Here is a 13,625-nt window from a genome sequence, read left to right on the forward strand (position 1 = left end):
GGCAGGGGGCTGGGGGGGAAACTGTGATGAGGGGGAGGAGGGGGTTGTGAGAGAGGCGGATGAGTGAAAACACACTGAGGGTCAAAGCAGAAAGATGGAAGAAAAATGGGAGGAGGTGGGTACGCAGACAGCAGAGTCGCTGATTTAATTGTTTCTAGAGATTGTTATTAGCATCAATTATTTAGACAAATCATTTGCCCTGAGCAGAGCTACAGAACATGTCCATTAATACAGAGAGAGAGAGAGAGAAGAGAGAAAAAAATCTCTTAAAAGCAATTCATTTGAAACACACAAAAAAAAAAAGCTGAGGCCTGAAAGTACAGAACCAAAAGAGTTTGAGTTCATGAAGATTTCCTTTCTTGGCCCATCCATGTTGACTCAGACACTCTGACTACAATGGATCGGGGGGGGATTTCTCCTCCCTCTCTCTGGAGAAAGGAACATACAGTAGAAGACCGTCTGGGAGAAGCCCAGCTTCAAACCCACTCTGTGTTTTCATTTTGTTTTTTTATAGAGCTTAATATAGACACTTTATCATGTCTATCATCAGCCTCTGATTCTATGTGTAAAACACAACATGACCTAGTACATGTCTGTACCACGTTCGGTCAATATGTGAAATTGAGGAAGTGGTTGAAAACTGTTTTGGAACTGCTGTTAACACCTCGTACCAGCTGGTTTTAGCTCTTCATCCGTTCTTCTCTCCTCCTCTCTGTGCTCACATATACAGTATATTAATACAGCTGAATTCACAATAAAGCTGTTCTCATTTACATGTTTTTCTGTTTTTGTTGTCAGACAACAGAACAAGTATGAAACGGTGACTGAAACATGGTCCTTTAAGACTTCATGTTAATCACAAGTCACTTCCAAGCTGTTGCTCTGCTGCCGCTAAAATCCTGATTTTATAACCATGACGTCGTGTGATAAAATCACTGTACACATGAGTACTGTGCTGTGATTTCAACTGTATTGTTAAATTATCATAGAGGCTCACTGATGTCTGTGTCAGCTGCCGTGCGGTCAACTGAATGAGACGCATAGAGAGGAGTGCCTTTTGCTTTTATATGAGAGGTAGGTTGTTAATTTACATATGTGATACTGGATGTATCAGTAAAATGTTCACCGACAACGTGTTTGTTTTGTGCCGAAATATCTGATCTCACAGCACAACATCTATTTAGTGACGCCATACTTTTTAAACTGTTTCATGGTTCTATTCAGACTCTCACAGCTCTGGGTTCAGGTTAGAGAAAGATCCTGGTCTGGTTTAAAACAGAACAGGTTCAGAGTGACTTCACACATGAACAGTTTATTTACATTTAATCAAAACCACCATCTTTCCCGAGCCTTAACTAAAGTCCTAGTGTTTAAACCACAGACAGGTATCTGAACCCTTGTGTCACAGTCCTGCACTTAATGTCCAAACTAGGGTTGAGATAATTCAGAAACATTGTCACCATAGATAGTTTATACACTAGAGAGCAGTGACTTACTTTAAAATGTCACACTCAGTATGTACAGTTCTTTAAAACCAAAACAAATGTAAGGCATCAATATCACAATTGTTTATGTTGAAAAAATGACAGTCGAATGATCATTATCGTTTTTTTTAAACTCCTAAATATCAATATTAATATTGGCTGTGAAAATCCAGTTTGACATAAGCTACAGAGCCAACCTACATGTCTGAGCTTCGGGAGGATGAACCCATGTAGACACGTGTGTGTGTGCGAGAGGTGATTCAGGTTGTATTTGTAAAAAGTTAAGTAAATGTCATGAGTGAGTTTGTGAAATATTTACCAGCCAGTGTGTTTTTCACCTTGTGAATCTGTGTGTGTGTGTGTGTGTGTGTGTGTGTGTGTGTGTGTGTGTGTTTGTGTAAACCTACAGACTATCATGAGATGGGATCACACCAGCTACTATGCCTCTCAATCATAGTAGTCATGACTACAGGGTTCTCATGGGTTGTAACATCAACATTTTGATGGGCATTGTGGGTCCTGGTGTGTTGAGTCAGAGGAAATGCCCCTCTGTGTCTATTCCATACAACACGTGTCAGCAGATTGAGACAAAACCTTAGCCAGAGCGCAGTGAGTAAGCCTAGCAACGACCCTTAAACCCCCTCTTCCCACCACACACACTTTCCGCATGTTCTGTGTTCTGAGTCTCTTGGTTCCTGATTGAAGCACTCTGGCTTCCTACTCTGGTGCTCCACTTCCTCCGCAGATGGTTTTATTTTCTAGAGGCTTACTCATCTCAGCCAGACTCAGGCCTTCAACACCTTTCATGGGAATGTGTGACATCATCACTTCAAAGCACGACTGCTCACTGTGACGTGCCAACATGCGAGGACGTGTACAAGATCATTCCACAGAACTGACATCAAGTACATTCCAGATTATATATTTTGATTTTACAGATCGAAGAAATGTTTATTTGTCTACTAAGGACTGAGTCCTATAAAATAGAATTAAAGGAAAGTGAATTTGCTGAAAATTTTAAGCTCTTCATCCACACCGTGAAAGAAAGAAAAATAAGTCAAAATTTACAACGTTAGTACTGCTGGAACGTCCTCGCTGAAGAAAAGTGTGAAATGTGGTGAGATTATTCACCAGGAAATGCTTCCTGTGCTTTCAGCTCAGTCATTCAACCACATCACTTCATTCCATCTGCCTACAGTCTGTAACAGGAGTCAGGCATTCAGAGTTAAGAAAAAAATCAGTAGTGTCATTAACTCTATAATGGAGTCCAACTAAACTGAAACATTAGAAACACGGCTGCACAGGTTTCTCACCTGATAAATTTTACGCCGCAAACAGAAATGTTCCTTTTCAGCCGAACAGTAAACTCTTCATAAACCAGGAACATCACAAAGTCTGTGCTTGTAGTCAGCATTCATGCAGATTCTAGGGCTGAAATACTTCACACCTTTATTCACAGTCTTATCTTAACAAAAAATCTTTTCACTCATCTAAAAATCTTTTTGACTTCTAAATATATTTTCTGATGAATAATTCAAAATGATGCCTTTGATGAGGTTTAGTATACTGACACTCAAAACGACTGTCAATCCCACAGTGGCTAAACTCTTAATTAGAAAATTTGCCATGTAAAATACATCCTCTCTGAAATAAAAAAAAAAAAAAAAGATAAACTGGCAGTGACACTAAGCTGCACTGCAGCTTGGTACTTCCAGAGACAGCAAATCACAACCTGGTTGTTTGCTAAAAAACAAAGATGTTATTCAGTCTACTCTAGTTCTGTATGTTGCACATTTCCCTACACGATACAATTCCTGTAAGTGACGGAGTCTTCCGTAAACCTGCGGTACATATATGCTGCTTCGAAAAGACCTTTTTCGTGAAACCCTGCTGTCGTCATCATTACTATCGGTCACAGCGAAAAGTTGTAGTCTTCAATATGTCACTGCACCATGAGTCAGGGGTTACTCACAATCAGAAGGGGGTGGGTGAGTAAATGGACTGAGGAGGGAGGGAGGGAGGTCAGATTGTCTTTTATCCGCAACACTACGCTTCCTGGCAAAAGAAATGCACTTTTAATCCATCTGATTTAGAGACAATCACTTTAGGAAGCATGTTCTACAGTTCAGCCTCAGCAAAATAACATCTCGTGCAGTGAACTGATCCTTTGCAGTAGTGAGTTATGAAAGCCACAGCTCTTGTGTTTGTCAATGTCATTTTATGCTGTGATTGCAGGTCTTTCTCCTGAGCAGAGTTTTCATTCCAGAACAGAGTAATCTGGCTGACTGAAGAATCATATCCGCCGCGTACACCATTAACTGCTAACATGTATGACAGACTGAACAGTGACGAGTTGTCCTACGCTCAACAAAAACTCTGTCTTGTACACTGATCGCTCCTGTCACACTAATGCAGAGAGTAGGAGTTCAGTCATTGCCAAGATTTCGCTGTGCCAAAGGTTTGGTCTAGAAAGTAAAAACTTGGTTAAAAAAGGATCTTGAAAAAAATTAATCAAATATAACAGCCTGCAGACTCACGTTAAGGGCTCTTATTTTGATTCAAAAGTGGCAACAAAGGCAATTCTTTTAGGTTTAAGTAGCAAATGTAACCTCAGGGTCAAAGACAATTAGCTTGAAGAGACATGAACATTTAAAGTATAAACATAAGGTTCCTGTCTTTAACTCCCTTATAAGACCAGCTGTTTGCAATTTTCTTCTTTCCTTTAATTTCCTAATTAATATTCCTATCACATCCCTGCCTTGCTCAGCTTGTGGAATAGAAAGATGCAGGGGGATGGGGAGGAGGTGATCAGATGTCGAGACTGGGACAATGTAGCAGGGTAACAGGGCCAGGGGTATGGGGTGTGAGTTAATCAAGCAAGTGTGTTTTTACAGAATTTCCACTTATTACACACAAGTTTTCTTTAATCATTTAGTGAAGGTCACTTTGATCAAAAATGAACAAGCGAGGGAGGATCACTGAACAAGTCCAATGGACACAAACCCAGGACCCCAGTGATCAGGGTCACCGGTGCAAAATGTCACTGAAAACAACTAAACAACTACAAAAAGAAGCAGCTGCATTTTTTTCATTATGTAGCTGCTTTTTGTTTCTTTCAGTCTGGGTGTGTTTGGGGCTTTTTCCATGTCTGTGCCCAGGTCTATCTGAAAAAAATCCAAACTGTGTTTTCTGTGGGCTTCAGTTACCTAGAGATTAGACTTCTATGAAAGGTAGCGGAGCGAAATGGAATTTATTGCGAATATAGTCATTATTGTATTGCCAATGTTACGTGTGGTGGGGGTGAGAACAGTTTTGTTGTTTTTCTTCTTCTTCTTCTTCTTCTTCTTCACCTGCATTATTTTGTTTTGTTTTGAATTATCCTGTGCCTCAAATCACATCTAACAATTGCTGGTACGTAGAATTGAAAAAGTAAAATTCCACTGCGATAATTTATATGTAAATTTAAATTTCCTGAAAAATGACTGTCGGTGTATTCACTGTGAAGCCCTGGAGCTAGTCACACTTCACTGTTTGAAAACCAGACCTTTGTTTGAAGTACAGTCTCCCTGTTCGCTAGGACACCCCCCTCCCCCACTCATTCCAAAATCAGCCGCACAACAGTCTTGAATATGACCAGTAACAATGTCTGTGAGGGTGGATCAAAGCAGAGACAAGAGAAGCTGCTAAAAACACTTAAACATCTCACACTCAATCTCCTTTATCAGACGATGCTCATGGCAACCAGCAACACCTGCTCAGTGTAACAGCTCATCCTAATGACACAAAAGTAAATGCTAAAAAACCAGTAACAACAGTCAATAAATGAAATCAATCCCTCACAGTCATAAAATATTATTTTTGCCAGTCATGCAATAATGTGTCCACATCGATTGGATACTATACCACATTTGTAACTTTCTTTTAATAAAAAATTAAATCAGGGAAATCAAAGTCAACATTCAGCGATGAGCTGAAGTTGCTTCCAGTGGTTTAAACTGCATTTCAGCAGGAGGAATGATCAGGGAGTAGGGAGATGTGCTGAGGACCTTTCCTCTCAACTAACGACGTGTTCACAACTACTTATCTAAAAGAATTCAGTCCATGAAAGACGCTATGTTGGCAGTAGGGGACGTAATAATTCTTGAGCAGAGGTTGAACAATGAAATACTGTATAATCTAACTACTAATACTAAAAACTGGTAAATAACAATGTACTGAACGACTAATCAAGTGGTTCAACTTTTAAAAACATAAAATTCTTAACATTTCCTTTTTTCTTCTGACTGTGAGTAGAGATTACTGTGAACACTGTTGATGATGTTTGCCAGATTACGACAACACAGGCAGAATCTGCTCAGCGCTTTGTGGCAAGTGACAATTAACGATTGAGGCAACAAGAAAGAACTTAGGTTTGAGACAGAAAAACTGAAGATGTGAATTTGCACGTATCAAAAACTCTGCTGGGCGACTATTTGAGGGCTCAACCAGAGAGGAAATTTATGAACAGGATGTAAAGTGCGTGGGGATTTTCCCTCTGCTCTACACATGGTAGAGAGCTGCTGAGTATCACTGGAGCCTTTCACACCCTAAATTATTTCAAGCTCTTATCTTAAATAAATTATAGAAATAAGTTATATGTTTGGTTCTTTCTCTTTTTTTGGACACAGTATAAAAAAAAAGATGCAAAACATACAGTGGTTCATAGTGAGGCAGAGTCCACTTTCTTCACTGTTTTTGCAGAACACTATATATATATACACATGTATCATCGAATACAATCTTACTGCTGCTACCCACACATCATGTCTCATTGTGTTTACGTCCACTGCTCCACAGTACTACAGTAATGTGACATCTGAGTATGAATTACATATTTACGTTAAAATGCACTGTAAGATAAAAGGCAGCAGCATCAGCGACTGTACACAGAACTAAAAAACAACTGCAACATTTACTGTCTGCTGAATGTGCCTCCGCTTTCTCGTCTCCCTTGAACTCTCCTCTTTTTTAACTGTTCCATCTCCACCTCCCACTCTCTGTAATCTAAGTCAGTCAGACTCCTGTCTAACACATCACAATCACAGTGAGCCGATTTAAGTAAAGATGACAAGCCACTAACCAAAATCTGCATACGGTATGTGACATGCAAATTGGACCTTGGAGATGACTGAACTGTTGAGTGTCCTTCCTGCAACCCTGGTGACAAGGGGCACACTTCCCACTCAGGATCACGATCACCATGCATGTTCAGTTATTATATCCTGTCACAACACAGTCATGGCTAAGATCAAACAAGCCTGTGCATTGACAAGTCAAGATCATTTTGGAGTATCTTACCAGTAATTAGCAATAAGTAATTATTAGTGGATTTTTCAAGATCACTAACTTACAATTTAATTAAGATTTATAGAGGACTTTAGAAGTTTTTTTGTTGCTTATGACAACTAGGTTTTGTCATCACCTCACAGTTTCAGCTCTGAAATTTAATGAAACAGATGAGCAAATTGTGGATTTAACTGATGGTGTGGGAGGTTGGTTCATGCTGTAAGATGATGCACATCAAAGCTGAACTATAGACCAAATGCAGCTTCATTTAGCTTTGGTGAAATGAAGCATTCACAAAAATATATTTCATATCAACAATGTACCAAATTAAAAAGAATAAGTGTGAGCACCAGGACAATTCTGTCATCTCTTGTCTCGCCTCAGTTAGTAAGAAAGTGAGTGCAGTGATGCCAGACACAGCTCACATCCTGTCTCTTACATTATTCTAAAAGGCCAGTGACAACTGCATAACGTCCTGCCGCAACTACATTATGCTTCTGACCAACACTGCACACAGGCTTAGAGCTCGGGACCGGAGCAGAGTGGAACCTCATAGCTGCTGCAACCAAGAAGATTTCACTTCAATTATCAGCAAAAATGTAAAATATGACACTTCTGTCATTTTGTCCATTTAGCTCCCTTTCGCCAATCAAGCCTGGACAGGATCACAGGGTTATCATTGCATTAAAAGTGGTTTTGTAGTGAAACGTCCTCTGTTTACCTTCTGTACACTATGAGCACAGTCACCCTCTATCGTCATCTCAAAATCCTCCATTAAGTAAAAAAGAGAAAAGGTAAAAAAAAAAAATCTAGATAAATATTTCCTCTTACCTGTCCTGTGACTGCTCCTCATACATTCTCTCCTTTCCCTCTTTGAAGAGCTGGATGGCCCGTTTGGATTTCTTCATAAGGCTATCAATGTAGATTTTAAAGTACTCATTCTCACTGAGATGTGTAAGTCTCTGGTTCTCTTCATATTTGCCCAGTATGAGCCGCAGGTGCTGGTAGGCATCAGGTAGGATGTCCAGTATGTATGGTGGACTGTTCTTCAGCTGGAGTCTGGGGTTTTGGCACAGACGGACCTGTGGCAAAGAAACCCATCCATGAATGTTTGCTTGATGCTCCAACATTCAGCTGTGTTTACCACATTACAAAGTGTGAGCTAACATTTGACACTACAACACAGCAGGAGCAGATGTTAATATGATGGAACCTGAAAGGCAAACTGCAAGACACCAGTGAGCTCAATAATAATAATAATAATAATAATAATAATAACAATAATAATAAATAATAATAATGCAAATCACTTCATTACTTTTATGGAAAGGAGACACAAAGCTACATGAACATTGTTCATAAGTCCTCTGCTGGTCCTGGGCACATCATCAATGAGTTTTCATAAGAGTTTGATAAACATGTGCAAGCACAGATGTTGACGTAACACTAGAGGGTACCAAACAAATGCTTAAATTAATGAAATACAAATACAAATATGAGCAGGGAACACATGTGCATAATTATAATTTTCACGTCTCCATGTGCATCTACAATAGGACTGTGCCTTCTACCATCTAGCATACAGGCCTGACAGGTTCATCGCTCTAAACTTACAACTTTATCCATGAGCTTCCAGGTTTTCTCCACAGTCCGCCGGTCCGCAGCTGCTTGTTTCGGTGGCCCAACTGCATCCTGGATGGCATCAATGATGCCTAAAATCCGACCCTTACTTCGGTTCGGTCCACGTCCACCAGGGTTTCGGCCACTGAGAGCAGTTGCCATTTCCTACAACACTGAGGCAACAAAGAGAATAATTACAGCCAATAACTGGCTTTAATTATCAGAAACCAATCATCCCATTTGAAACATATTTCAAATAGTCCTGATAATATGTTTAGACCGTGTCCTTCAGCATTGTTCTAAAAATCCTTATATCTCAGTTTGAAAAAATAATCAGTTACAGTTGTCCTGTTTGGCTCAGTTCAAATATTTAATTTTATGCTTTTTTGACTGATTGTTTTCAATTATTTGGGATTTCAGGCCGAATTCCTTAACTTTGACATGAAACATGAAAAAAACAGATGAATCTCTTGAACTTATTTCAAATGCCTCTATAACTAAGCAAGCTTCATTGTTTTGTGCCTGTGTGTAATTGCTCCCTGACATGACAGTTTAACCCCCTGCCATCATACATGCTATTGTCTTCCCTCAGGGCTATTGCCTATTGATAATCTAATCATTTTTCACAAATCAATAATTCACGACTGAACAACCAAATGAAACTGTAATATAAAACGAAGTGATTGGACTGATTTGATTAAGGATTAGTTTACACGTATTACTGGTAACACTGAGGACTCTTCCTATGCGGCCTGTGTGTGCTACAATTGCTCGTGTTTACACGGTTGTTACTTTGAGTTTTTCTGTTGTTAAATCAGCATATAACCATCTTTCATGGTTTCCACGGGTTTATTTTATAAGAGACTCTGAGCTGCCAGAACAAGTCACACAAGAATGTGAAGCCCAGAACAAGAGACACTGGCGTTTTCAACAGGAACAAACAAGAATCGATCATGCACATCACACAAAGTACCAACTTACCAAACCACCAGGGGAGGACTGCTGGGATCCCTGCTGGTTTTGATCCACATCCAGAGCACAAAAACAAGGAGTGCCCAAGTGTCCAGGGGGGAAGAGTGGCAGGAAAAGTCTCCAGCGTGTGAAATAACTGTTACTTCACTGTAAATCCTCCATATTTCAGGATCGTCTTAAAAAACAGTTCCGGAGAAGCAGTCGGAGTAATTGGATAATCGCGAAGCTGGAAGGTATGCACAGTATGTTTTGTACCGTGACATTGGTGTAAAGGCAGCTAATGTGAAAAATGTCACATCCACTTGCATATTTCAAAATAAAGCCCCAAGTGAGGGACAATATCATTTAAATTAAATTTGCATTTTGAAGCTGTTTACTCACTTTTAATTAAATTTGTATCGATCAGTTGAGTGTTCTCAGTTAAACTTGCTGTTGTAATATTTCCAGTACTTGTCTTTTCCGTTCGATAGTGTTATATTGTCCTTTAATTTGAAGGTATAGCATTACTTCCTGTATTCTCTTTGTGTGTGTGAATGGCTTGATGCAGCTGTTCCAGTGGTAGGCAAAGCGGTATGAGGGTCAATAAGGGTGCGAAGCAGTATTTTCCAGGAACCAACCAACGCAATGAAAGAAGCGACCAGACACCCATTGATGCCCTGTGAGGATGTCACCAGTGTCAAGTTTGACACAGGAAGAACAGCGACCCCCGGTGTAAACGCTCAACACAACTTTTCTGATGAAACAGCACGGCTCAGAAACACTGTACAGTCATAGTCTCTTTCAAAATAATTTTTATTAAATTTGTTTGTGTTTTCTATATTGTGATTACGACGCTGTAGAAACGAGTGTACATAAATGCCCCACATTTTGTATACATTTTATTTTCTGAACTTTTACTTTACGCTTGATGTTAATTAGAGTTGCACATTTCGCGTCCCATCACATGCATACAACTCAGAGAGTTCATGCTCTTATTTTGGAGGTATACTGTTCTAACTTCCAGTAGTGTTCTGTCTTCATGCTCGTGCATTGATGAAGTCACAAACAGGAGCCGCTCGTATGAAGAGTCCACACAACTCCTATCACTCCGGATAAAGCAGTCTTGTACCGGGTACTAAAGTATAATCCATTTTCCCATTTAAAACCAAAAACGACGCCGTTTTTCCGTTTTTCCAGTGTCCATGAACATTGAACATCAAGTGTAACGAAGTGAAAAAAACAGGTCGCTATTGGTTTGGTGAAATTTCCGTTATTTGTTTTTTTATTTAAAAAATTAAAGTCCACAGGTGAGTGACGTCAATAGAGAGGGTGAACCGGAAGTAAAATGAAAACGTCAAAATAAAAGTGAAATGTTTGGCAATCTTACTGCCATTAGATCGAGGCACTTTGCCAATGAACTGGTAGCCTATAGGTTCAGATTAAGCCAAACTTAGCTACTTAGTGTGAGTATATGGTAATAATATTTTAGTTCAGTGGCATTAATTAATATTGTGGAAACTTGCACCTACTCCACGTTCCCTACCCAAATAAAGTGCATCTATAAAGTCACCAGCAGAGGTCCACATCACCTACCGTGAAGGTTATAACATTGACATAGTTTTAAGTAATAATAATGATACTAATAATAATAATTTAAATACAAATACATTTTAAATTATATCTGCATTCCTCCTCTATCATTATATGTGGTGTTGATCATTTCTGTAATACCAGTTAGTATTACACACCCATAACCCCTAGTTATACTCAACACAGACATCATTACAGTTCCTGTGTTTAATTGTATGGACTTTCAAACATCCAGGTCATAAATGCTATGGTATGGTTGCACAATACCAGTTTTCGTGAAGCAAATATTTGTTTAAATGTAGTATTCCAAGACTATATTATCTCAGTAAACCTGCCCATAAAGTAAAAAGTAAAGTCTCATTACAGGGTCTGACATGGTCCCTCTTTATGTCAGGGTGTAGTCTAATCTATTTCTCTTTGCCCCCCTGGCCAATAATCTTTGCAAATACATAGTTGCATGTAACACCACTGCCAGCCAGACCTCACAACCTATAGGGCTTAGTATAAGCACAGGATATAAGCACAGGTAATGTATGGATGTATCATTCAACACACTGAATGTCAGTCGGTCTGTGAATAATTTCACATAGCCTAAGGACACTGCTGTGTAAAATGTCTGAGTCTGTGTTTGAGCCCAAAGAGACATTTTCAAAGAAACTGCTGAATGTCGACCAATGAATGTTGTTTGCCTTTGTCTCATATAATTCATAGTCAGGGACAGCTGCCTGGCTTCACATCTCTGTGGTAAGAAGCATATAGGAAGAGTACTTGCAAAAGTAGCCTTTATTGATCTGTGTAGTTATTTTACAACAATTCAGTGGTTGAGGATAAATAAATGCTGTTAAATTATTAAACAGCATTTAATTTAACAAATTTATTTAAAGTATTTTCTCATTAGATTTAGTTACTCTGACTCAGAAAATATTGATGAAATGACTTGAATATTAAATTGTTATGTGCAGCTAAACCTGCCTACACTAACTTTTTTCAGTTATTTTTTGCCATGGTGATGTTGACATAAAAGAGATGATGCTACAGAAACTGCTGTGCAGATAGTGGGTGTAAAAACTGGATAAGTTTAGTAAATGACAGAGTGAACAACGGTGTGTGTTAACTATCTCTGTGAGGTTCAAATTCAGTCTGACACTGACGCTATCTCTATTGATCATTACATTCTTTGTCACATGCTGCTTGTATGAAACTTTGTATTGATTGCAAATGTTGAGCTTGTCTGTCAAATATCCTGTACGATATATGATTTTTTTAGTTCAAGTCAAATGGAGTGATAAAAACATTAAACTGAAATTTTGATTTTCAAAGTGTAAATCAAGTCACACATTGAGATGTATGGTTCAGAGGGTAGCTGATGTGACCATCCACATCCATGTAGTAAACACTGGTCACCATTCACCTGTGGAAATATTCAGATTCTTCACATACAGTACGTACATGAAACAATGAAAAATACTCAAGTAAAAGTCAAAATTCTGCTTTGAAATTGTCACTTGAGTAAAAGTATGTTACTACTATTAACAATATGTGCTAAAAGTTTCAAAGAAAAAACTTATAATTCAGAAAAATAATCCTTGTGAGTGATGTACATATGACACAACATTATATTATTGGATTATTATTACTGATGCATTAATGTATAAGTAGCTTTTTACTGTGTGGTCAAAGTGGAGCTAACTTTTAACAATGTTATATTGTTGAGTAGTTATCAACAACAAATACACTGTATAAACTCATATAAAATCATCTTAATTTATAAAATAACTGGTCACTAAAGCTGTTGACTTTGAGATAATTCTGCCAGGGATCATTGTCATAAAGCTGTAATGACAAAGGAGCTGGTAAATATTACATCAGTCATTTATTAATTCTAGTTGCCCACTTTTTTCTATTTAAAGTAAGAGTGGCTGAGACTCACCCTGGTATACACTGAACAGAAGCTGATAAAACACCCTGGACAGATCAGCAGTTCATGACATTAATAATAGAGATACCAGGTCACCCACACAATTACTTGACAGTGACTTGATGTGCCTGACTGGTAGGTCTTTAAATATGGAAGTGAAAATTCAGATTAACTTAGTGTAAAAGTACCTTCATGGACAAATAAATTGAATGCACTTTACTGACATGTCAGTTTTATGGATGTATCTAAAAAATATGGGTGTAAATTCACATTTGATTTCATCTCTACCCTCAAGCATATTCTCCAAAAATGTGATATTGTTACACCTTCAAAACACTAGAAGAAAGACCCGACGACTTTAAACCACTAAAATATTTTTTAACCATCGTCATGTTTGTATTTCCTTTTATCAACTGTGCACAGAAAAAGATTACAAAAAGGTTTTTATGGAAGTTTTGTCAACTCCACTTACATTCACATACAAGCCCCAAAAGTGAGATTCAGCCTCACTCTAAATGTCTCATATTTAAGATTCCCATTTTCATGCAGTGCATGTAGCCACACATAACTTCAAGTCAAAAACAGTGTGACTGTGTTCCAGTAATTTAATTTTGTACCATGTTTACCTACACTATAAATTCAAGAAATGATTGGTGTACTTCACATGGTATTAGAAAAACATCAAAACATTAGAAAGTGCTAGGACACCTTTTCTGCTTGTATGTACATACAATACA

The 13,625-nt window shown here is 38.4% G+C and overlaps 1 protein-coding gene and 1 long non-coding RNA gene across 4 annotated transcripts in view; one reads left to right on the forward strand and one right to left on the reverse strand.

The window, feature by feature from the left end:
• Positions 1-9,551, reverse strand: part of cblb (Cbl proto-oncogene B, E3 ubiquitin protein ligase) — a 57,380-nt gene extending 47,829 nt beyond the window's left edge. For all 3 annotated transcript variants that reach the window (XM_087173559.1, XM_023404778.2, XM_023404777.2), the window contains exons 1-3: positions 9,411-9,551; positions 8,424-8,602; positions 7,641-7,891 (exon numbers count right to left, since the gene is read on the reverse strand). In XM_087173559.1, coding sequence (XP_087029685.1) covers positions 7,641-7,891; positions 8,424-8,591 — 419 coding nt within the window. In that variant the 5' untranslated portion in view covers positions 8,592-8,602; positions 9,411-9,551. The remainder of the gene's footprint in view (positions 1-7,640; positions 7,892-8,423; positions 8,603-9,410) is intronic.
• Positions 9,494-12,159, forward strand: LOC111653976 (uncharacterized). The gene is made up of 2 exons (XR_002760711.2): positions 9,494-9,634; positions 9,949-12,159. It is a non-coding gene; the product is annotated as an uncharacterized LOC111653976 (long non-coding RNA).
• Positions 12,160-13,625: the final 1,466 nt, after the last annotated feature.

This window comes from Seriola lalandi, unplaced genomic scaffold (genome assembly GCF_002814215.2).
Source record: "Seriola lalandi dorsalis isolate HSWRI2012SDOR001 ecotype SW California unplaced genomic scaffold, Sedor1 jcf7180002054256, whole genome shotgun sequence".
Taxonomy (NCBI): Eukaryota; Metazoa; Chordata; class Actinopteri; order Carangiformes; family Carangidae; genus Seriola; species Seriola lalandi.